At 49.5% G+C, this 25,539-nt stretch overlaps 1 protein-coding gene across 1 annotated transcript in view; it reads right to left on the reverse strand.

Annotated features, from left to right (window-relative positions):
* LOC108926346 (RNA-binding Raly-like protein) overlaps nt 1-24,137 on the reverse strand; it is a 34,893-nt gene extending 10,756 nt beyond the window's left edge. The window contains exons 1-3 of the mRNA XM_018739012.2: nt 23,930-24,137; nt 19,011-19,086; nt 1,651-1,701 (exon numbers count right to left, since the gene is read on the reverse strand). Of these exons, the coding sequence (XP_018594528.1) occupies nt 1,651-1,701; nt 19,011-19,086; nt 23,930-23,966 (164 nt within the window). The 5' untranslated portion in view covers nt 23,967-24,137. The remainder of the gene's footprint in view (nt 1-1,650; nt 1,702-19,010; nt 19,087-23,929) is intronic.
* Between the last annotated feature and the right edge of the window lie 1,402 nt (nt 24,138-25,539).

Genomic DNA, 25,539 nt, shown 5'->3' on the forward strand with positions numbered 1-25,539 from the left:
ATGTGACATGTCCATGCCTCAGAACATATTAATTACCCTTGAAATCAGAAGCAAGGAGCATCTTCACAAGTAAGTGCTGCCAGCTGTCAATAAGATATTAAAAGCTGAACTAGTAACAGGCCACCAGAGCATCTCTTTTTCACTTCCATCACCTCCACTCTTGGATGACAGGAGTGATGTGGTGTCACGGCGAAGGCTGAACAGCCAGACACGCGAAGGGCTGACCTTTGCATGCTCCGCTATGGGCCGTCAGACCACTAAATGCATATAAGGTCTGACTTGACTGCGTTTCCTTGCCTTTTCTCCTTCGAAGGACTGCCGTGTGCTAAGTCGGAAGTTTATTCGTAACCTTTGTGTTTCTTTAATAATTCAGAACTATGGTCAGTGAGAATAAAACGGTACGTGGAGAAGCCACCGTCTCGTTCAAAGCAATACTAGCCGCATGCTGCTTTCCCACAAATATATTCTCGCATTTACACAAACCTGCGCAGACAGCCGTTGGCACCGTAAAGACACATGGAATGTGATGTTATTCAATAACCTTAATTCTCTGGCTTGGCAGCTTTCTGTAGCTGGAACCCAAGCGTTTGCTGGTCAATGCTTCTTTGTCCAAGTCCACTGTGTCTCTTCTCTGAGCTCCTGCATATCCACTCATCTGTTCTCACCTCACCCCTGCTCTATTGTGTCTGTCAGATTTAAGGCACCGCAATGCATCCAAAGCGCCACTAACAGTTCAGTTCAAACAGAAGCTCAAAGCCCTTCGTCTCCATACTTCCCTTTATGAACCGTTTCAATGGCTCTAAAGGGAGTCTCAACAAAAACGTTGCTGGAGCAGATGTTTTGTTCTTCAAAGCTCCTGCGTAGCTTTCTGAAAGCCGCTACACCCAGAGGCCTGACACAGCAGTTAATGAGCAGCCGGAATCGGCCCGCGGTGCGTCGGGGAGCCACCTGGAGACAGAGAAGCCTTTCTGATGTGACACACACCATGAGAGCAAGGAGGAGAAAGCCAGATGAGCTCTGGAACGAGGCCGACGACGCAGGAGTGCGATTACAAGACGCGGGGCCTTTCTTCACGTCCTTTCCCCGGCTTACTCCCGTCTCCATGGTTTACCCTCTCCGGTAGCATTTCCAGGCAGCTGCGGAGCTCTAAGGAAGAGGATGTCTCAAAGAGAAGACCGAGCTCACAGCTGCGCTCAAGGTGACTTCCAAAGGCACAGAGCTGATTGAGGGAGGAGAGTCACCACCACGCCAAACTGCTCCGCGTTTAACCGGTGCCTCGTTGGGTTGCCGGAGAATGCCTCTCTGGCTGTAGTTCAGACACACACTTTTCATTTACAAGACATGAACTTTCCATTTAGGAGAAAAGCTGCCACGTAACTGCTTTCAGACCATTTGTCTATGGGTCCTGAGGCAAATAGATGGTGAAGTGCTGCTGTCCTCCGCCCCGGGAAGCAAACAAGCAGCGCTTTCTGTGGCATTTCACTAGGAACTGGTTCAGAGTGGAAACACATCACCGCGTTACGGGATCAGACCGACAGCAAAGGACCAGACGAGGGAAGGAGATCTAAGCCACGTGCGGGTTTTCGCGCATTTGTTGTCTCGTTTCCAGACCGGCAGCGCAAGGTTAGTAGTGCAGATGAAGGATAATACCTGTCGTAGAAGTTGTCCTGGTAGCAGTCATGGTCCAGGTCATAATCCGATCTGTGGGGATCAGAAGAGGAGGGGACCATGTCAGACTGGTAGGGACCGTACGCATCGCTCGGGCATTTATCATCAATCTACATCCACAGAGTATAGATAAAGTTAACACTAGGTACTCATATACAGTGTGCCAGGGTGTGTGGTCATGCCTGGACAGGCACGCAAGACATACCTAGGTCTCAGACCAGCATCCCTAACCGCTCTTATTCACAAATCAGTTGGGGAACATAAACAGGCACACAAACAGTGTCTGTGTGCATCTGAACAAGTGCATATACTGTATGCTCTTCATAGTACATAACCACAAGGCACACATACAAATGCAATGGATCATCTTTCCTGCTGCAGTGTTTCTCAGACAGTCAGAACAGGCCAAAGTGAGAAGAGATTTTAGAGGTGAAAATAATAAGCCCGGGGGGTACGGCTTCACAAATTGGAAGGCCTTGTTTGGAAGTGGTTTGAGGTCAAGTTCCCAGGGAGGAACACACACACACACGGGGAGGGATTTGTGCGTTGCTGCTCTGAACAACCACGGTTCGAAGCCAATGGCAGGAGCTGTTCGGGAGGTAAGAGGAAAGTCTATTCCACATTCCACTCTTGTTGTTTTTAGAAATCTGCGGCGTGGCTTGCTCGGGCTGCCGGAGAAGGGAGAGGGGAGAGGGAGGTACTCGTCACACCTGGGGCTAATAACCGACCCTATTTCACCCCGTTTCTCCAACAGTGAGGTGAGACGCCGAGCTCGAATAGCCGAGATGGACCCGAGGGAGAGGCGATATGCAAACGTATGAGACCGCACAACGCGTAACAGCACCGGACAGCCCAGCACAGCCCTGCATGCCAGCCGAGAGCACTTTCCCCTGCACCAGTCCTCTCCCCTTTGCCCCTTTTCCCTGGCTGGGACACGTTTGAATAAAAGTTTTTCCAGTCACTCACCGGACACCTTCCGTGTGGTGTGTTACAATATCTTTTTTACATGGAACAAACGCAGATTTACTTGTCTACCTGGGCAGGATATTTGTCGCCACCGTATCCTACGAACTAAACTGCAAAAATCTGAAACGCAGACAATAAATATGCGAGCATAACAGTAGGATATGTAACACGGAACGGAAGCGTTGAATAAATTAATATTTTCACTGGTACACCTGGGGGGGGTTCCCATCTGAAAGAAATACAGTTTTATTCCAAGTCGAGTGGAAAAAATTACTTCCGTGAGTTAAATTTTAGTTTTTTGCTCGTTTTTCGTCTACTGTCATATTCAATCACCAGCTTTGTCAGTCCCCAAAGAGTCCCCTAGTGAATCACGAAACACACGCACACACTTGTGCCTCAAAAAAATACGTACAATATGTGGTGCAGTCAATGAGTTCTAAGACTGGCTGCTTTGCAATACTGCTGTGGTTGCGATACAGGCATGATACCGTAACGTGTAACGCACGCCTGCTGATGGTTTGCGACCGAAGCGGTATTACATGGCAGTCGATCTTAGAGCTTACCGCACGTATGACGTAAAACGCACACGTGTTCTCACACAGAACTCGCAAAGCCGCTGGACGCACCCCCCTCCTTCCACGCAGACGTGCCGACATCCTCGTACGCTCCGTCCGCACCTCCGTCATCATCTGATGAAATGCACCAACACCTTACTCTACAATCTTTGTATTTATTTACGCTATTGTGCTGTGTGTGGAACTGGGCCGCCTGAAATGCTCCAGATCCCACTGGGACTCACACACCTGAAAGGTCAGACTGACATTAAACCCCAGAGCAAACAGCCAGCGCACACTGTCAAGCTCACGCTGTGGGCCTTGTCTGTTTCTCCCATACAGGAGCGACTGCCGTATCGCATCACTGCAGGCCATCCCCTGCAGCGCTCTGACCTCCCGCCCTGGGGGGTCCAGCCCCGTTTACAAGGCACATAGCTCGTCTCCTTGAAGCCTCGGTGCTAATTCAGAGTCGCACAGTTCAGGGTTTTAACGGCTCCTGACATTCAGCCTTCGCCTGACCTGCCCTAGTGCTACATTTGGAAATGTCAGAACTGGCGCTGGAACAGCGGGAAGCAGGCGGCCTGCGGAGTGCAAATGCACCGCGTGTGAACCCCATCGCGAGCTAGAAAGAAAGCACCGGAAAAAGCGAAAAACAAAACCAAAAAATAAACTCAGGCAATTAGAAGGTCAGTGGCCCGGAACTGTCACCTCACCCTGTTGCCCCGGCTGCCCCCGAATGGCAGAGAAACTGCCCCTGGGCAGAGCTGGAGAGGAGCAGAGAGGGTAAGGTGTTCCACAGCATCCTGTGTGTCTCACCTCCCTCAAGAATGACCATGCCAGACGAGGGTATAGCTGAGCACAGTGAGGTCACCATGAATTGGGACCTCAGCAGACGGTCACCTGTGCAGAACAGAGGACATTTTGCACTGGGGGTGCAGCCCAGGGTTAGTATTCTAGAATGAAGCACAAGGCTACAGGAGGCCCAGAAATGTAGACATGGAGCTGGAAATTCCACTTCAATCACCATCATGACATACACAAATGCTTTCTGAACCGCTTCTCCCGTACGGGGTCACGGGGAACCAGAGCGCAACCCGGCAACTCAGGGCGCAAGGCTGGAGGGGGAGGGGACACACCCAGGACGGGATGCCAGTCTGTCGCAAGGCACCCCCAAGTGGGACTCAAACCCAGACCCACCGGAGAGCAGGACCCGGTCCAACCCACTGCGCCACTGCACTCCCCCCCCCACCATCATGACAGTGACTCAGAAAGAAAGTGAAGTCACATTCGCCAAAGTAGATTTGAGCTACACACTTTGATTCATAACTCTCTGTGACCCTACGGTCAACTCCGTGTGCTTGTCCAGGCGTTCATACCCTGGAAATACTGAGCACTATAGAAAGGGGATTCAGAAACTGCTACAGTTCTAGGTCTGGAGCACAGAAAAAGTCTGCACACGTGAGCTCACACACACCATCTCTCACACGCACAAACTAGCAGTAAGTATTAAGTAATTATGCAAGACAGCGAAAATAACCTCAGAAAAGAACCACAACTCCGACCAGCTATGCGTGCAACCTGCTGTGAAACCAGAATCCAACAGAAGACCTCCTTTAGGGCTAAAAGAGCAACAAAGCCAAACATGCTTCTTCCTGCTTGTTACAGTGAAACACACTGAAAACCCATGGCTTTCGCTGCAACTGCTGAGTTACTTTAGTTTCACAGCCTTTGAAAAAAAAATGAAGTATAACGTCAATATTTCCATTTACGATATCTGAAGCAACTAAATGCCGCACGTGCTTTAACCCCCCATAGGAGAGCGCTTCTAGATTCCTGCATGAACTCCGAATCCTTCTTCGTTGAACTGCTGTGCACATTTTGGAGGCAGGCTGAACGTCCCTCTTACCCGGCTCTATCATCTAAACACCGGCCATTAAGGCTGCCGCGCTGATTGCTGTGCTCTTCAACACGCAGGTCAAATGAGGGAGGGAAGGAGAAAGAAGTCATTTTTGGCTATTTTGGGGAGGGGAAGCAAGCACTACTTATGAACACAATTCAGAAAGAATATTCTGGCAGATTACTATTATGACTAGTAATAATGACACAAGCAGGAGGAGTAATGCAGTTTCAGCCGTGGTAAAACACCCATCCATTGAAATCTAAGGCAAAGTGAAAATAAAAATCTGATGATGGTGTGGATATTGGTGCAACTCCTGTTAGACTGTTTGCTTGTGGAAAGCTGCATTGGGAAATGTGGTTCTCTGTCCCTGGAGAGGTGGTATGCTCAGAATTGCAGAGCGACTGCATACAGAGGCCAGAAGAAACCAGAGAAATGGGACTGTCAGGTCTTTGGCACAATGCACGCTCTCTGTTTAAATTGTAATTACCTTCACTCCAAGTTGGCCTGTGTCCGGGGCCAAAGGGTCTCAGTGTCTGAGCTGCCAAGTATGGAGACTTTCTTCAGTGGGACAGCAGAGTCGCCCGAGGCCAGCTCAGCCCTTTTCTTTAAATAATGTCACAAGTGTCAGAGCAATCTGTTAGGCACAGGCTATTATAATTCAATTAATTCCACCAGTCATTCCAAGGTGGGCTGATTCTTGGAGTGCGTGCGTGCGTGCGTTATCATCAGTGCAAACACTAAAAATGTTTGGCGGCACGGTGGAACAGTGAATAGCGCTGCTGTCTCACAGCGCCTTGGTGGTGCGAGAGAATGTGAGTTTGATCCCTGCTCAGCCTGTGTGGAGTTTGCATGTTCTCCCCATGTTTGTGTGGGTTTCCTCCGGGTGCTCTGGTTTCCTCCCACAGTCCAAAGACATGCTGTTCAGGTTCCCCCATAGTGTGTGAGTGTCACGAAGTGTCACGAAGTGAGTGTGTTTCGCTGATGCATGGATGAGTAACCCCTTGTAAGTAGTGTATCTAACAGTGTAAGCCACCTTGGTGAATAAGGTGTGTGGGCTAGTAGCACTACATGGTATCCGTTGTAAGTCGCTTTGGACAAAAGCGTCTGCTAAGTGAATGAATGTAAATGTAAAAATGCCCAGGAATGCATGTCCATAGCAGGGGAGAGTGTACATGGTGCTCACGAGAAGGCCAGTGCTAAGAAATTAACCATAACAGCAAAGCCTGAGGTTGTGTGTCACTGCATGCTCCAGTGCCAGGAGAGTGAGTATTGCATTCAACTACAATTAACTGGAAGAAGGAAAATGACACTTTAATCATTTTTGTAAACAAAAAGCATAATTCTGTGTTTCTGGCCCAAAGAAAATTGTAGAAAGGTGAGTGGTGCACAAGAGAACCCAAACAGCCCATCCACAAAATGCTCCTTCCCATGAGGCCAGTACTCTGCTCAAGGCTCTCTGCCTGATTGTTAAAAGGCTCAGTCGGTGCTTCATTCCCCATGCTGGTAGCACATCCCACAGCTACACTGTTCTTACAGTAATTTTTATTTGGCTTTTACAAAAGCATCACATACTAGAAAAAAAAAAAATCATCGTTCATAAGAAAAATTCATAATGAGCACATTTTGAAGTATAGCATACATAAGAATACTGAATTCTGCAAACTATACTAAGATCAGGAAGACAAAATTTGGCGATTACGAAAAGCATAAATCGGAGCAGAAATACAAAAAAAATTTTAATGTGGGAAAAATTACGAAGCTGAAAGAAAAAGATAAACTTTTCAAAATAGTTGTAATACTCCACTTCGTAATACCAAAGATACAGAATATTTTTAGTTACTGTATCTTCTTGAAGTATTCTATACTTTTAAATACAAACATTATTTTCACTTGATGTATACAACAGTGTAGGTGGACTGGCGCCCCATCCAGGGTGTACCACCCCTTGCCTCGTACTCAGGGATTTGGGGATAGGCTCTGGACCAACACGACCCTAACCAAGACAAGCAGTTCTCGAGAGTGAGTGAGTGAGTGACTGCATACAACACAAACAAAAGGGCAGCTGATCGTGTAGTGGTTCGAGCTGCTGACTTTGGACACCGAGGTTCACACGTTCAAACCTATCTCCAACTATAGTACCCTTGAGCTATAGTACCCTGATACTTACCTTAAACTACTCCAGAAATTACCTAGCTATATAAATAGATAAATAATTGGCTAAATAAATAATAAATGGCTAAACATAAAAATGTTAGATGGGGAAAGCAGTAATGTCTATGTATTTATTGATTATTATTGTATTATTGGGGGGCGCGGTGGCGCAGTGGGTTGGACCGCAGTCCTGCTGTCCGGTGGGTCTGGGGTTCGAGTCCCACTTGGGGTGCCTTGCGGCGGACTGGCGTCCCGTCCTGGGTGTGTCCCCTTCCCCCTCTGGCCTTACGCCCTGTGTTGCCGGGTAGGCTCCGGTTCCCCGTGACCCCGTAAGGGGCAAGCGGTTCTGAAAATGTGTGTGTGTGTGTGTGTGTGTATTGTATTATTACAATAGATCTGTTAAAAATACATGGTTAAAAATCAAGTCGATTTTTGTTTAGCAACAACCCCCGCGCTTGTCCATCCATGACAAAATGGGAACCTTGGGGACATCAGAGATCACTACGATTTTATTTAAGTAGAAACACATATTTTTGATTGAATTATTATTACTGTCATTATTACTATTTGCTCTCCTATTTGCTGTACCATTTCGACTTAGAACACAGACAGCAGATGCGTTTGCGTAGGCTCGCTGTATTGTTACTGCATCAAAGTATATCCGGAAAAATATTCACGTTTGGCATTACCGCAAAATAATGCAATCAGAACTATTTTCAGCCTGGAGGAATGGGTTTACGGATACAGCCGAACAATCCTCCATCGATCTGTCATTCCCATTCAGGAAAACGGAAAACAACTTAACGCATCACATCAGCACTGACAAACAGGAGCGATTATGAAGACTCTTTTCCCATATGGCCAAGTATAGCAGTAAGAGGCTAAAGCGAAGTCATTTTTTTCACAGACGTTCCCTCTAATACTTCCATCCAAGGAAGTTAAAGGTCACCGATGACGGCGGCTGCTCCCTCTATCCGGTCGCTGCCATCTTTCAGACGCGCACTCGCACGCTAAACGGAGCAACTCTGCTTGCCAACTTTTCCTGTGCTCCACACTCTCTTCTGGAGCCTGTTTCAAGATACAGATTGATTTATTCTGAGATAATGTTCACACTCAAAAATGTGCTGCGATGTAATAAATCAGGCTTGCCATGCCGTGACGGGGGTTAATGGGCTGGAAATTTGATTTCCTGCCACTTCAGCTGTTCTCAAATTGAGGGGAGTGAGATTAATGCTGAAATACAACCGCTGACGGTCAGAAACACGCACACAGGACGAGGCGGGAGTGACAAACCTCGACTGCAGCTGCAGAGGTCTAGCCCTGCATCCATCCGCTTCCTCTAATCACTCTCTGCCTCGTTTTCTCATATTCATTTAGAGCACAATTACTATATAATTAACATATAATCCTGGAGGTGCAAAAGATGCTGCGGTAAAGAGCACGGGGGGTGGGGGGGGGACGCTCCATAAAGATATGTTCTGCTTTATACGTGATCACAAGCAAACGTGTAAACGGCGACATTCTAACGTGTCAGCTGCACGTCACACGTGGCGGAGCTGGCGGGGAAAAGAGCTCTGATGACTGAGCCTCTCTCTCTCTAGAGAGCGGCGCCGAACGCGGCCACGCCGAGGGGTTTGATCTCGCAGAAGCACCAGGCGTGGCTCAGAAATCAGCCCCGGCGCTCACAAAGGGAAGCTTGTCAACCCAGAGGCTCATATTGACTGATCTCATTTTGCATGCCTCGACATCACTGCCGCTTTACAGAGCGACGCCTTACTGTCTGTTTTCGACAGGCGAACCTGCGTTCCCCGGGAGGTCGGCCCGGCTCGGCTCCTTCGCCCTCGGCGTTCGTTCCGCGCTACCGACGACGGCACGTCCTCGCAAAGCGGCCGGGAAACGTTCGCCGACTCAGCCGGATGCGGCCGTCGAGCGCGGCGACAGCCTCTCGGCGCCGCCGGTCACCCTCACGGTGCAGGTCGGTGGGTAAAGAGCCTCTGTGTTGAAGTGAGAAGGTTAAATACTCCGCTCACAAAATAGGCAGCTATTAGTTAAAGTGCTGATTCTCCTTTTCTATTGTTACAGGGCTGTGATTGCAGCGTGTTCCTGCACAGAGACATCCTCGGTCACATTCGAGACGCTTGTGCCGTTCGGCGCCCGGCCGCTGCCGGAGCGTGGGCGGAAGGCAAGCGCACCCCGGCTTACGGAACACACGCAGGGATGCCGACACGCACGCTCCTACCAGGAAGCGATAGTCACACTTACACGTTCATGCATACTCTCAGAAAAATTCTTCCAAAGACACAAACGCACACGGTGTATATGCACACACCCCTCGGCCTCACACACACACACACACACACATGCACAAGCAGTCAAACTGCAGACTGCTGCAAGGTGACATAATATTCAGGCACCTTAATTAGTCCAGAAGACAAACTGTGGTGTTTAAAGTAGGAGCTTAACACAGCTTCTTGGCAAAGGAAAGCAGGCAGACAGAGGGAAGCAGTCGCATCAGAGAGTAGCTGTGGCATCACTCATCCGATGTGTCGGCGCGACACCGACGTAGAGCAGTCCTCTTACTGACACGCACGAAAACAGCAACCCCTTTACGGCTCAGTGCTCGACAGAGTACTAAAGGCACCGTGTAGAGCTCTACTCATTTACCCAAAGAGACAGACATGCGGATAGTACATGCTTAACGTCTACAGACGAGCATAAATTAGATCAGATAGATCGACCGATCGATAGATACTTCATTGATTATAGACAAACGGACAGATCTTCCGGGCGATCACAACGAGAGGGCGCAAAGGTATGATTACCCTGCGGAAATACGGCCACGAGACAGGTTTACGCTGCTCCGAATATCCTTGCGCTGCGACCCCTTTGCTGTGCTTGTTTCCCACAGGAAATTATGTCACACTTTCAGCCTTTATTATTGCAAGTCATACATTTAACATCTCCACCCAAGATAATCCCTTACACCTCCCATGCGATCCTTATAAATCCCAGTACTTCTCAGATGGGGGGTGGGCGGCAGAGGCGCAAACCCCCCAGCAAAATGAACGGGTCGACCGTGTAAGACGCAAGCTTGGCCTGCCGATACACGCTCCGACTGGGTTTTGCTGCTTTCTATCGTATTAGCAGCGGGCCATTTTTCACTGCACTCCGTCTGCTCTGATTACACTGACTTATTGCGACCGGGTGCTGCTCGTGCCCAAGGCTGTCGGAAGCAGATCAGGAGCAGAAACACGCTTGATTTCAGTCTCGCCTAGACCTCATAGAGGCGTCGGGGTGTCTCCCACACACACAGGTGGGTCTGTGTGGCCCTTGAAGCAGGTTACCGTACCACTGCAACACACTGAGTTTCTTGCGATGTTCAACAGTGTGGGGATTTTTTCCTCTTTTCAAACTGCAGTTTAGAGCTGCAGCCCGTTTTCCTCACAGTGCAGGTCAAACCCGGGGCGATCGAGTCACAGGAGGACGTCCTGCCTGCAAATCAGAGCTGCGCCACTAAGACCGCGGCCAACCGCACAGGACGCGCCCCCCCTTCTCATGCGACAGAATGTTTACATTTTCTTTTACCGAATAAAACTTGCGCTTTAATGTGTTCAAAAATCCAGTCTTTTTATATCCTGTTTGTGCGGTCTGACTCTGCAAATGTAGCAGTTAATGTCCCTGCGCTGTTTTTCCTGTAGGAAAATACCTCGGCTCTCTCTCTCACTCACTTGCATTAACTGCTTCTCCTGGTCAGGGTCACGGTGGTCTAGGGCCTATCCTGGAATCACTGGTTGTAAGGTTGGGGGTGGCCGTCAGTCCACTGCAGGGTCAAGTCACCTTGACCCTTTGCAAAAAATGCCCCAGAATTACTTTCTTATACATTATACACTGTATATATCGCTATTTTGGTATTATTTTAAGTTTTTTTTTTGCTACATTCACACATTTTAGCATTAAACCCACTCACCGAAAACCCATCTAAGAACCATGTAGAATCGAAGAACATAAATATGAAATCATTTATCCTCCAGCACCAAGTCCAGCATTAACAGATAATTCCCTGCCATTTTTAACAGTCCACATCAGCGTAACAAAGGACAAATTGCAAGATGATAATGAAAAGCTTAAGTTTACCCACATATTTAAATCATTAAGAAGCATTAAGAGCATTAAGAAGAATGTACTGCCCAGCCAGTGTTTCCACGGTCATCCTCCTGCACAAGCTGGGAGGAACAAAAAAACGGGATGAACACCTCTTCCAAAGGACAATGTGTTTTGGAGGCGATACGGAGACAAGCTGCGGGGGGAAGGTCCGAAGGCACGGCCTGGACGAGAGCGCTGCTGAAGAGCTGCCATGTGTCCTCGGAGCAGACAAAAGCCCAGTCGCTCTTGAAAAACCCTCATGAAACGAAAGAGGCGGTTGACGCCACAGTGTCCGCCGTTCTTGCTCAGGCTCCCTATCAATGAGGCTGCGGCCTGTGGAGACGATGCAAGCAGCTGGGTTTCGCGCACTGTCGATGCCTGTCGATGACGCCACGCGCGCCCCAACCGAATGCAGCTGCCCGTAACGCCATCTCATTGATTCCGACACCCTGAAAAGGCTTCTGTGAGCCTCGCAGAGCGGTCGCCAAGAGAACGCCAAAGTTCACAACAGCTCCCGTCCCTCGAAAAATAAGCGCTACTGTGTGTCGTCCGCTGACAAATACTGCCACGAAGCCGGTGACTGAACCACTTTGACGATGGGCCAAGCAAGCAGCTAAGGAAGCCAAAGGACTGCTGCAGCCAAGGTTTTTTTATTTTTTTGTTACGGTCTCCTAATTAAAATGAGTGGCTAGGAGGAAGCAGCTGCAAATTCATCTGCTCTAACTGAAGGTGTCATAGAAACGATGCACTAACACCACATGTTTGAACTCAGGACGTTGAGACTAGTACCACGTTATTACACCGATCCTGGGAACCTTAGGCACTCAGCTGTGGTTGCTGTACTGGATCTATAAGCCAAAGTCTTTTCTTAGGGTTAGAACCTCACCTTAGTCTTAGGGTTAAGATTCAAGCCTTACCTTAGGGTTAGGGTTAGAAGTTCACCCTAGGGTTAGGGTTTGAGGCTTAGGGGTTAGGGTTTGGAGTGAGCTTCACGTAGGCCAAGAGCATCACATTCACAGTGAAGCAGAATAATAAAAACACACACTGATGGCTGAAACTTTCTGGCAGAGAATCTTTGGCTGATGCGGAGCATATTGAAGATGGATATTTAGTGAAGTATCGAATGTGAGCTGTGAGTGGGTGACACCGTTTCTGTGCTGGCGTAGAGGACTGAATGTGTTGGGGAAATTGGATTTTGACGTGCATCTTTTCCAGATATCCATCGGAGTCGTGTGGCACCTGTCTGAGTCGCTTCATGCGCTAATCCATAAACCATCTCTTGATCCCCTCTGCTCCGCCAAAAGACATTCCAACGTCAGAGCACTCGTAAAGTGCCTTATGAGCAACATGAAAACATCCTAAATACCATCCCAATTCTTCGGTGTTTGCTTCTAAACCCTAGATTGTGTGAGGAAGAGAAAAGATACGAATGTCTTGCCTTTTTCCCAAGGACATTTCAATGTCTTCCTACGAAATACCGTAAAGACGATGCTTGAGATTAAGTGAGGGGACATGGAAGCAGGACACATCTGCGCGCCATGTAATGAGGCTTGGAGCCACAATCTGAACCCCTTCCGGGTGGAGAGGGGACGCACAGAGTCAGAGGCAGTGGAAGAAGGCAGTGGATGGGGTTGGCTGGAAACGGCCTCCTGGCAGCGGGGCAGATGGTCAGAGACGTGTAGGGAGAAGAGAGACGGATAATGGCTGTCAGAGAGACAGGGAGCCTGCTGTTCATCAACACACACACACACACACACACACACACACATACAAACGTGCGTAGCCCTTTCCTCAGCACTTTTAAAGTCTCGGGTGCAAGTTAGTCAAATTAATTTAATCATATTTGTTTTAAAACCGCAAGTAAAATAATGTAAGGCACAAGAAAAATCATCTTAAAAATTTTTCTCAAAATATTACTGATTAGCATCCCCCCCCAAAAAAAGTTTTACTGTAAAGAAACTAAATGTACAGATGAGCACATAAATTGTACAACAATAATACTGCATTTTTTGAAAATGCATGATATGTTGCTTTCTGCCTTCCATTAGCCCTCACCACTGCGGTGTGTTTGCCAGGATAAATTATTTTCATAGGCGTCACACCGTAAACGAACCGACCACACCATATTGTGTGTATCCTCTTAATACACTCCACTTATGGAATGCGGAGGTGAAAAGTGTCGGGAAATTGCCGGATAGGTACTTAATGGGGGGTTTGAGTGTATCCACTGTTCTGCTGTCACACAGAGTCTGCAGGTGAATTTCAGTTGAAATGTCCTGCAATTACTAATGAATTGTGGTGTTACATATCCATTTTTTTTTTTAACTTAATGTCTCGGTTAAACAGAAATAATGGACAGTCTGCTCACAAAATGTTTCAGGTTTCAACTGGCTTCACAGCTTTTTCTTAGTTTGCTCTTTGCACCAATAAACCATCGTTTTTTAACCACTTTTCACACACGCCAGTGCAGTGTATCAATTAACTTTTATATGCCGACTAAGTATACTCCCTTCCAAACATCTGCTGCAGAATTCTGCAAAAAGAAATTTAATGTGTTACTTTGCAAAATTGATATATAATGATATATAATATGAAATCCTGTGCCATCCAAAACATCTGTTGGGAAGTATAATAAAAAGTAGTAGTATAATGCATTTTTCTCGAATAACACGCCCACCGCCGTTGATGTGACATCCATTCACCGTCACCATTACTTTATGACTTGAAAGCCGCTCTCGCTGTTCACGCGGAAGGAATCAGGCCCCCAGGACCCTGCTCTGACACAGTAATGCGTTTATAAAACCAGCTACCGCGGTCTACTGGGTGAGGCCTCCACCTGCCCTTCCTCCCAACTCAAAGATGACACGATCAAAAGCACCAAAGAAAATTCATTTCCAAAAAATAACTTATATTCACCGCAGCTAAGAAGAACTCTTTCATCCCGTGGTGATTCTCATCAGTCCTTTCGCCTCCCTCGTGGCGACATACATCCTCTATCTCACCTCCTTTTGTGCTGCTATTATATACTTTAGTGCACTCAGGATTATTCTGCACTGTACTCAGCTATTTCTAATGCTGCTTTCTACAGAAGAGCCATGCATTAGAAAGTTACCGTTCTTTCTGCTCTCCTTGGCTTCTTGCACTGAGACCCAAAGTCCAGCGATGAACTTCGGAGCCCCCAGACAGAAAACTAGCATCATTATGTGGGAGCCACAGACTCATGACCATTCTCCTCATCATCTGATCAAAATAGCCAACAGCCTGTCATGGTCATCAGGGACCAAGAGCCCAACGGTCATGTTACCAGCGTTCACCAAATACCCTGCCCCAGCTAAGTTGTTATTAGACACTTTTAGATACAAGAGTTCTATCCGTATTGCCCTCTTGTAAGACATAATTCTCAGTCTTTCAATATCCTTCCCATCTGTATTTTTAATTTCCTATGCAAACGTCCTAAAGAGTACCTTGGTAAAATCTGATTGTTAATGTGCTATATGAAATACAATTTTATCAAAGTGACTGACAAATTGTTTTTTAAACTGCAATTGTCACCACTGAACACCGTAACATAAAATTAACTGAAAAAGATGCATTTTAGCCTGTCCCCCTAAAAACAAGTTTTGAACAAGTTGTTGAAGGCCAGCCATAGAAGGGGAAAGTGTGCTGCTTTGCTGGACACCCCTGGGGGCAACCGTCCAGTGCTCCACCTAACCACCTAACAGAGGGACATTATGGCAAGTGCTCCAAACACTTGGACTGCAGTGAGGACACATTAGACAGTTTGTGGACACACACACACACACACACACACACACAGCAGCCACGCTGTACGAGTGTAATCCGGCGATGCTGCTATTGCAGTAAAAACAGGAGCTCTCACAGTCGAGATAGAACAGGGAAACCGAGCCTCTCCTCAACTAACACCCTGTCCGCAAAGTGCAGCTGCTCCACGTCAACAGCCCTGATCCCTGAGGTCCCACTCTGCCGGGGACCTTTCAATAATTCCTTCCTGTCATTAAATGTCGCAGCCGAGACATCATCACTCATGAAACAATTTCTGCTGTATGAATTTCCTCTAGCAGAAAAAGTTTACACTCACTCACCCAAACTGAAGCCACTATGTATTATTTGGCCCTTGCACGCCCAAACATTCAGCAGCACGAGGGGTCCAGCGTCCCGGGTACGACTGTCTACGGAACATGCTGGAACCGCAGCCATGGCAACGGGCTCATTGGTGTCAGCTCAGAGCCACTTCACAGCAGATTACACCTGTGACACTTCCAATTAAGTGCCAGCGGATGGATGTGGCCCAGTTCCACACACGGCGAGGACATACGACAAATTAATTCAAAATTTCAAGGGTGGGGGGTTTTTCGGGTACGGCGTTTCTTTTCGCGAGGTGGAATTAGCATGAGAAGCAGATGAGAAAACTGTTTTCCAGGTGTTCTAGACCCATCATCCAACAGCTCCTCTCACCCACACGTCCAGGGCCAGAGTACTTTCTCCACACAACAGTGTGAGCAGGGCCATGACCGTCTCCATCGAGGTTGCCTGCAGGACCTAGATGCTGAGCTGTCAGTCAGGTGGACCTCAGTGCAGATGTGCTTCTACAGCTGACAGGTTTGGACATTTTCCTGGCAGCACGGAGAAGCAATGGAGATGAAAATGGAGATTGAGGGGAGGAGATCTACACTGGATCAAGACACTGCTCTGAGCCTCATCTCTGGACTCATACCTTCCAAGTTTCTTGCATGAGTGAAGGAGATTCCTCCCAAGAGCACCGTGCAACCCTCTAATCTCTTCTCCTTCAACCTCTCCTTTTGATTTACACAGTTGGGTGTGCTGGAGCCAGGCACACACAAAGACACACTTGCACACACACACACACACCAATTAATGATCTATATTTCTGAAAAGCAGCAGCAAAGGTTAAACATCAGTTGCGCTTTAGAACAACAGGTAAGAGGAGGACACTGTCAGGACGCTGACGGCTGCTCCTCAGTTGCAGCTCATCTTCATATTTGACAGCCAGTCTGGTTCTAACCGTGTCTTTCAGCCTTTGCAGACCCCCACGTCAGATGTAAACACTGTGATCCACGGGGCAGAGCACATCAACGGGGTGTTCCGGCTGAAAATGTGTGACACACACGCTGTGCTTTTTGCCTGTTAGGGGTTTAAAGCAGTCAATGGGGCAAAACAGAGCATGTGGAGAGCAGGGCTGATGGGAGGACAGATTGATGAGGGAAGTGCCAGCAAGCCTCACCTTGTGCTCAACGGCACACTTATCTGCAAGCCTCTCAAAAGTCACGAGTGTGTGTCAACACTGACACACATGGCCAGCTAAGTGTGTGTTAATGAACACCCGAATACGGCGGCGGTGCAGGACAGCGGTGCAGAGCCCCCCGAGAGCCCGACAATCTCCAGGACCTCACAGGCCCCTGACTGGGCCTCGAAAGAACAGCCTAGCGTCACGCTATGAGAGGTGATTGACGGGGCAAGAAAGCAGATGTAAAAAGAAACCAAATTCTGGGACTGTGCTAAACCATGCTCCCTATGGCCCAGTGCACCACTGAGCTGACCGCTGGCTACTCTGCTCGACTGTGTGTGAACCAGTATAAACCAGAGTTATGATCCAGCCAGGGATGTTTTGGAAACTCCAGGGATGTGGCAGAAACTGTCCAGGAATGTGGTGGAAACACCCAGCCCCACTCCTGTTTCAGGGCCACGTGAAGGGAAAAGTTGAGGCTAGGGTCAGGATCTGGGCTCCTCGGGGTAGGTCCTGGTTCCGTCTGTGGCCGCGGCCTCAAGTCAGACACCCATGACGCGCGCAGACCTCGATGTTGTGGAAGTTTCGGCTCCAACGCTGCGGTCCAGCGCAGCCTAAATTCGAGGCCTATTTTTAGAGCTCATCGGTGGATTATGGTCCCGATTCCTGGTACGCCACTTTGCAGTTGAATGCCAGGAAGAAGCCTGACATTCCAGAAACATTATTCAAGCCGCTGCCAGTACAGAGAGATCAATTCATTTTCCGACATTCGAATTTGAATAAAAAGCCATGTAGAGATGTTTTTGTTCTTCACCTCAGACCTTGAACATTCGCTGCGCCGGTAATCTCTCGAGCCCCACGGTTGCCAGCGCTCTGAAAGTCTATTGCGTTGTTAGTTTAGCCAACAGCGTTGGCATCCGTCACAGTCATACTGCCCATTTAAAATAGCGGGGCTATTGAACCCCTGTTACTGGGGGGTGTGGCCAAAACCACTGCTCCCCTTCATCCACAGTAACGTATTTGGTGCATCCCAATCACCTGGAGTCATACAAACACGATGTGCGATAAGCACCTGTTGGCGTGCAAGGGGTGTATGTTGATGTCTGGTGCTCGGGTTTGAAGGGAAAGCTCTGATGTCGGCGGTCCTTGCGATTCGGCAAGGAGCGGAACGGGATAAGTCCTGCCACCCGGCCGTACTCTCTCGCTGTGTAACCACCCGTGGATTTTGGAGAGCATCCTGACAATGTGCCCTCCCAGGTCTCAACCATTGACTCATATAGGTCATGGCCCAGAACACAGTGTGACAGGAGTTGCCCCCCCCCCCGAGCTTTCCACCAGGAAGTAAACTGCTGAAAAATATGTTTACGGTTAAGTTGGCCCAAGAACGTTACATGAATGTTGTAAGATAAAGGAGGCAAAGGGTGTGCAGAGAGCACCGCGGGAGGTAATGTGGACCGATTTTAACATTCCCGGGTGTGTGTTCGGCGTGTCCCTCATGGCTCCGGAGGGAGAGAAACATATAACGATGGAGGGTTGGTTCCCATCAGAAACAGGACACGCTCACCACGAGGTCGAGTGCGCAGAGGACAAATGCGGGCTGGATAAGAAGAGGAAAATGATGAAGGAGCGCGGCAAAAATGGAGTTTGAGGGTTTTGAAGGTCTGCCAGCAATTAAATACACTCTTAGTGCAGCCAGTGTGCAGCTCCCACCCAGGGCATTTCATGCAGCTGGGTCAATTAGGGTGGTAAAGTAGACCGAGTGAAGGAGGCCAGACAGCGAAACGCAGAACAGGAGACGTTGAGCTGAAAGTGCTAATCCACCGAATACATTTATAATACGACGTCAGATCACAAGTGCCTTGAGCTTGAAAAATTAATACAAACTCATGTATTGATTAAGAATGTGGGTAATTTCGAGGCAAGAACAAGAGACAAAGCAGGACTCTTGATGTGCAAATAAGTCTTTCTTTCAGTTAACACCTGTGTTTGTGTGTGTGTGTGCGTGCGTGCGTGAGCGCCTCTGCGTTTGTCTGCAGAGGACGGCACCGCACCCTGTACGCCACGGGTGGACGAGAGATCCCACGAGCTGAGCTTCTTCTTCAGACGTTCAATGGCTGTTCGGCTCAATCGCTGCTGACCCGCAATGCGACACTAAGTTGTCATCACACATAGACGCGGTGACGCTAGCATACGGCCACACACACACTCCTGCACGCAAACACACTCTTACGCACGGCGAAGGTGACCGCGGTCTTATCTGTGGTGGCCGCGCCGGTTCGGTCACGCAGGGAGACTCTGAGAACAAACACACCGCCAGCGTGTGTGCGAGACAGATGTGCACAGGTGTGCGTTCCGAACTCACCTGTACATCGCGCTGCCCGGCCTCTTGGACGCCGTCCTGGGACGGCTTGATTTCAGATCTCCGGTCATGCTTATATCTGCAACGCAACACACCGCGGTCAGACTGAGGAAGCGCAAGGAGACTAAAGAAAACTCCTTTCAGAGAGGAGACTCTTGTTTGCAGTGCGATTTGACATCGGTCCTAATAAAGTTTCACGCAATCAGCTTAAACCCATTAAAGTGGTCTTCACACGACTCCCAGCTGAACCAACACCAATTTTAAATGTTTAAAAAGAATACACCCTGAATACAGAATAAACATGGAGCCCAGGCACAGCGAGCAAAATAATTAATTGATCTTTTAAGAGAATAATAAACGGGGGAACAACAAACATTCTCTCGGCCACAATGGAATTCTCTTCATTAGCAGCTTAAGCTAAAACTGTTAACCCTTCATACCACGGCAAAGTCGGGTCACCTCACCAATTTAAGCTTAATACCTTGTCGCTGACATGTGATCGGGAGCAACAGGTGAGGGGAGGGAAAAAAATAGCTCAGCAAAAAGCGAGGGGGCGGTGAACGGGTGCGTGCGGACGCTTCGTCGCAGCGGGCCTGGGCACGCAGCGGGGGTCTGCGTTCCAAGTGCCGCGACATAAACCCCATCGCACGACGGCCCCATCACGTGACCCCTGCACCTGTGTGGTCCAGACGATTTGTCACAAGCAACCTATCCTGCAGGCGAAATGCCGATACACACACACGCACACACGCAGAGGCAAGATCTTATGTAAATTCTGCCACCAGTCCCAGGCAACAGGCCTTACATCTTGTCATATTTAACACATTTGCATGTCGCAATTATGGTCCGGGAATTAAGGAGCTTTTATGCTAAAAGTATATCATCACGGCTATGAAAGAGCTTTAAAAGCCACAGGAGCGGCTGGAACTTGGGAGGGCGAGAGACTATGAAGACGGGGATGGCCAAGTGATGGCATCCGTTCCCTCTGCTCCGGGTGCGAGGACCACCTAGGGGCCAGCGGTCACAGTGGCTTCTTTGCTCGCATCCCAACTATGACCGAGCGCTGAAACCAGAGTCCTCAGCTCACGCAGGAAGTGCGCGTGAAGTGTGTATGAAGGACCACCCTTGCCCCGGCAACCCCGGAGGGACAGCCGAACCGATCTGCCAAACCCTTGTTATCACATCTAGGGGAAAAATTACATCGGCTGCAGTTCTGCTCCGTTTGAGGGGAAAAAATCTTTTTAATTCATTTATCTGGCAGATACGACTTAGTTACTGAGAGCGGCTTACCGGCAGAGCTCAGTACATGTAGACTGCTTGGGAGGAGCAGTAAATCCACACCGACAGCCACATTAAAAGACAAAAGCAGAGAGGAATCCTGCATACGTAAATAAGTTGTGTTTGAAGGTGCCATACAGCAACTGTGAAAGATGATGAGTGTCCGTATCCACGAAGAGGAGCTTCGTAGGAAGTCGATAGCCGCCGGGTCAGTGCTGCAACAAGAGAACCGTAAGCTTGACTAGCTGCGATGCTGAGGGATTTCAGCGTGAAATTTGTCGGGCTAATGTGGCGCGCTGTAAAGACGCTGTGAAGACGCTGCGGAGGACGCGTGCGGGATCATAATGCTGTGTGCGGTGGAAGTAGAGTTTTAAACCACCTCGCCTTTCATTTCAAGTGGGGAACAGATCTTACATCCAGCATTCGCTCTTTCAACGAACGCGTTTTCCGCGCCATTTCCTCTAATATAATGAATCGGTAGGGGATAAACTGAAAGGCGTCGCGGCGAAAAGGAGCAGGTTCGCGGCACCTTTTCCGCGTGTTTCGGCTGTGACAGCAGAGAGCACGAGTGCTGCGGACAGACAACAGCTGTGCTCTGAAATGTTGTGGGTGATGGTTTGGTGACAGCAAGTGGCCTGGCAAGCGCATCACACGAGGGGCCTGACCCCACCGGTCACACACACACACACACACACTCACACACTCTCTCTCCATCAGCCCTCCTCACTGGCAATGTGCTCATACACACAGAGTGAGAGAAAAGCAATTTGAGCTCGAGTGGTTAAAGGAGCCGCTCTCGGGCCCCAGGCGCCTCTGTCATCGTGCCGTGTGGACATGTTAATTAACAGGACAGGGACACCGAGACGCCTCACTCAAATGGCACGCGGTGACGGTGTCACCAGAGCGGACCTCAGCTCCTGGTGCTCCGTGATGCCATCAGCTTTTCTGAACCGAGACAGCTCACGCACATCATGTTAACAGCACCAGCTGGGGGGGGGGGGGGGGCTGCACCGTCCCCCCACCATTTGTTTACTCTGCCCAGTCTGCATGTGACAGTCGCTGTCGCTATGGTGGCGAAGACTGACTCTAGGTCCTTTTCTTCAAGCTTTCGGGAGTGCGGGGGCAAATAAATGGAATGAGATGTTTCACAAATGTGAGACTTAACGGCAGACTCCAGAAATGAGTGCGTTAATATCCGTTCGAAATGCTCATTCAGATGCAAGTGGATCTCAAACTGGCAAACAAACGGTAAAAAACGTAAGTAAATGCATGCTGTCCTGCATTCGCAGAAATGTGACGAACGGCGGGCTGGTGCCGGCACTTGTTTTTGGCAGCGGTGCTCGGCAGAGAGCAGCCATACATCAGCACCACCTGGCACCGAGCGTGATGGCACGGGGGGGTGGGGGCATTGTTTATCGAAAGCACACTCTTATTGAAGTGTTTGTTGTCCTTGCACAGTTTTATGAATATCTGCCATCTGCTTGCCACTCGGCTGCTGTGATTTGTCGGCCTACGGAGCGGGCACGGCAGCACAATAACCACGCGTCCCTGCTGACTGTTCGAGGATCTTGACCTCCTGACTGCATGCAGAAGCCAAGGAACAAAAGCATTAAAGTGACAATGGGGGGGTACCACTGAAGATAATTATGTTACTCTAACAAAGGTCATCACTGTCAGGGTGTGTCTGTCGAGGAAGCAAAGGCCCTGTGCCAGCATCTCATATCGCGCCACTTCCCCTTGAGAATTTCTGCCACTTCTTACCCAAGGAGCCTGTATCGTTACAATCTCCAGTTTAATTTAATATTTTTGATGGATATACTTTGATGGTTTCTCCAGGCTGCAAAATCTCGTGCTGAGACTCGCTGCTCACAGCTCCCGTTTAGCTGTTGAAAAATGACTCTATGCGTGCAGCCCCTACTTTCTTTGAGCTCCGAGTTACGGCCGTTTCGTTGGCAGGATGGACCGGCAAGTCGGCCAAGACGGGAACTCCTGCGCAGCACTGAAAGGATGCCAGTGCATCATTCCTGGGATGTTTATATCACAGCTTTACAGATGTGGAGTACGGCTGAGGCCCGCGGTGAAGAACTTGGCCATGTTCACAATCATCAAAGTTGAGCTTCTTCTTCAGACGTTCAGCGGCTGCTCAACTCAATCACTGCCGACCCATAATATGACATTAAGCTGCTATCACGCATAAAGACACAGGGACACTAGCATACGGCCATACGCACTCCTGCATGCAAACACACAGCAGCACTTTGATAAACCCCGCTCAGGTAAGGAGGTTTCCAAACCAAGGTGGATTGACAGCAAGAGTCCTCCATCCAGCAGTTTTTTCCGCCGATGCCTGTTCAGTGGAGACGTGTGGTCAGGCTCAGGGGATCAGTCGGAGCGGTGTGAGGACGCTGATCTCTGACAGCTTCACCTAGGACCAAAACCCTAAGAACCAACTGGGAAGCTATAGGGAAATGGATGGGTCTGAATGTGTGAAATCAGGAGACCTGCACAGCTCCCGTAACAACATCACCGTGACATTAACACACACTCTTCATCTTACCATGTTCTTCTTAAGCAGCGTGCTTAGGAAACACACTTGAAACACTTTGACAAATGTTTTCAGCCAACAAACTGTTGGTCCCTTTGAAAAGCAAAGACCAAGATGTTCAGCATCTCACATATGTTTTCTATATCCATTACAAAAACAATGACTGAAGAAGGGAGAAAAATGCATGACGACGTATATTTAGGGGTTCGTCGGAAGTCCCATCATTAATATGTAAATTTACATAATTAAGATTCAATGTGAACAACAGATGCACGGAAATGAGCCTCTGTACTGCAGTAAAGCCCTGGATTTGTTCCCAGAGGAGCCACAGAGATCAGAAGTGTCTCAATTCACTCAGGCTGCTACGCCAACTCCGTCTGTCCCCCTGGACACGAGTCACGGTGCCCGGCCATCGAGGGGCCACATCGTCCACCTGGTGCACGGAAAGCCGTGATCCCGGAAGGTTCGCTGGTGAGCAGCAGCAAATCGGAAACGCGGCAGAAAGAGGAGCGAGGAAAAGCCGCTTCGCTCCGTGGCTCAGTGCCCTACAGCACGCGCTCGTGGGAGACTCCCCTCCGTGGCATGTTCCCGTCCACACAGCGCCCACAATGCTCCGCTGTGCAACGTCCAGCTGTTCGGCGTGGCATCGAGAGCCATCCACAGCCGACCAGCTGCTCTGGCTCCAGCCCTTGGCCAGGCTGCTCCAGCTGAGAGAGAGGAGCTCTTCTGGCTCCTGTTCCCAATAGCGCCTCCCACTGACTGTCAGCGCTTCTACTGCCAGCAGACACTGTGCAAGGCCATTCGGTCAGCACCGGCCCCTTAAAGATCAAACCTACACACACAGGTGGGCCACACCACGTCCTTCACGCCACTGGCTGCACTGCCCAGTCGTCCATCCACTCGCCGCAAGAAGCTCCCAGCTGCCAGCAGAGTGAACGGCACTGTAGTCGCCACCCTGCCCTCCCCCTCCCCCTCCCCCGGCCGAGGGCTCGTGTGTCCCGGCAGCTCCAGCTCTTCTGATTCACAAAAGCGAAAGGATTACTGAAAAGAGGAGAGAGAGAGAAAGAAAGAGAGAGAAGCCCTGTAATACCATACTCACATCTGGGGCTGCGGTGCTCACTCTTAAACAGGGTCATCGCAGGGGACGTGAACAAAGGATGAAGCCGACAACAGCAACTGGAACCAGCAGGCGACTGGAATCTACCCTGCGCTCCCTTTCTGTTTTCTCTCTCTCTCTCGCTCTGTTTCTCTCTCTCTCTCTCTCTCTCTCTCTCTCTCGCTCTCTGTCAGCAGCCAGCCGTGAAAGCCAATTGCTCCCTTACTACTGAATCAGTGACAGTCCTCCAAAAAACTGTACCGGCAGGCCGTACCATTTGTCAGCGTGCAGCGGGTGAGTGAGGCCGACCGGGCCGTCCCATCTGAACGACGCGCCACCAGGGAGGGGGAGCGGGAGGCACGGCGGACGCAAACAAGTCAGGCGGCTGCTCTATCGCGGTGTCACCTGGAGCTGCTGCGGGGTTTCCGAGGCACCGCTGATCTCCGTGGCTAAGGCTCTGAGGGTAGGACCAGTCGCAAGCACAGCCCCGGTCAAGATTCGATCTACCCCACCTTCTCTTACTAAACCACAAGCCAAATTGTTTTTCATGAAGTTATGGAGCTGGTTACTCTTGCACACTTGGCAAGCAAATGTATTTCACTCTTACATCCACACCAGAAGGCACCGCCAATAACAGCTTGTCCCGAGCGAGGTGGCGGCAAGCCGGAGCCTACCCGGCAATGCGGGGCGCAAAGCTGAAGGGGGTCACACCCCGGATGGGATGCCAGTCCACCGCGAGGCACCCCAAGCAGGACTCGCACCCCAGACCTGCCACGCAGAGAACACTGGCCAAACTCATTGCACCACCATGCCCTCACGCCAGAAGTTCTTTCTGCAAACATGTGTTTCACCAAAGTGTCTCACTTCCTGCTGCTAGAAAAATGAATATTTCCCCTACACAATAAATTAAACAATTTCAAGCACTGTGAAACTCTCTGGCCTTCTGTCCTTGTGCTCCATCACACGTGCCGATGTATTTGCACGTTCTCGCATTTCCTTTCCTTTGTGTGTGTGCGTGCGCGCTGTTCTGACGCGGCACTCTCCTCTTGTTAATTAATAAAAAAAAAAAACGTGCTCAACAGGACCATGTGGCAAATAAGAAGCAGTGACCCATTCCATGGGTACGTGCTGTACAGGATCACACGGAACAGTGGATGGCGGAGAAGAGCCTTTTCTCTGGAGGCTGGGAATAAGTGGAGTCGAGCAGCCGAGCAGCCCGTGGGCCTGTAAAGCTCGGCGCTCGAGACAAACACATTAGCCTTAATCACCGCGAAGATGACACACCTGCACGGAGAGAAATGAGCTCCTCTTTTGTGCAGAGAGGAACATTAATTAAGGTTTATCTCGAGCCACAGCAGCACTAATGAAATGGGGGAGGAGAGCCACCGTCGCCCCGTCCATCGTCACCGGCTCACTCAATCTCACATCCGTGCACTTATGCTACCCTTAATCAAAGTCTTCACAATCTTTTGTAGCCACCAGGAAATTGGAAGAGGACCTAGCATGAGTCATATGGCAGATCGTACGATCGGCTCTGAAGCATCACTGCAGAGGATGAGGAGTTCAAAGGAGGAGCGCGAAGGACCTCAAAGCTCCATCTCGCCAGCAAGCCG

The sequence above is a fragment of the Scleropages formosus genome, chromosome 7 (assembly GCF_900964775.1).
Source record: "Scleropages formosus chromosome 7, fSclFor1.1, whole genome shotgun sequence".
Classification (NCBI taxonomy): Eukaryota; Metazoa; Chordata; class Actinopteri; order Osteoglossiformes; family Osteoglossidae; genus Scleropages; species Scleropages formosus.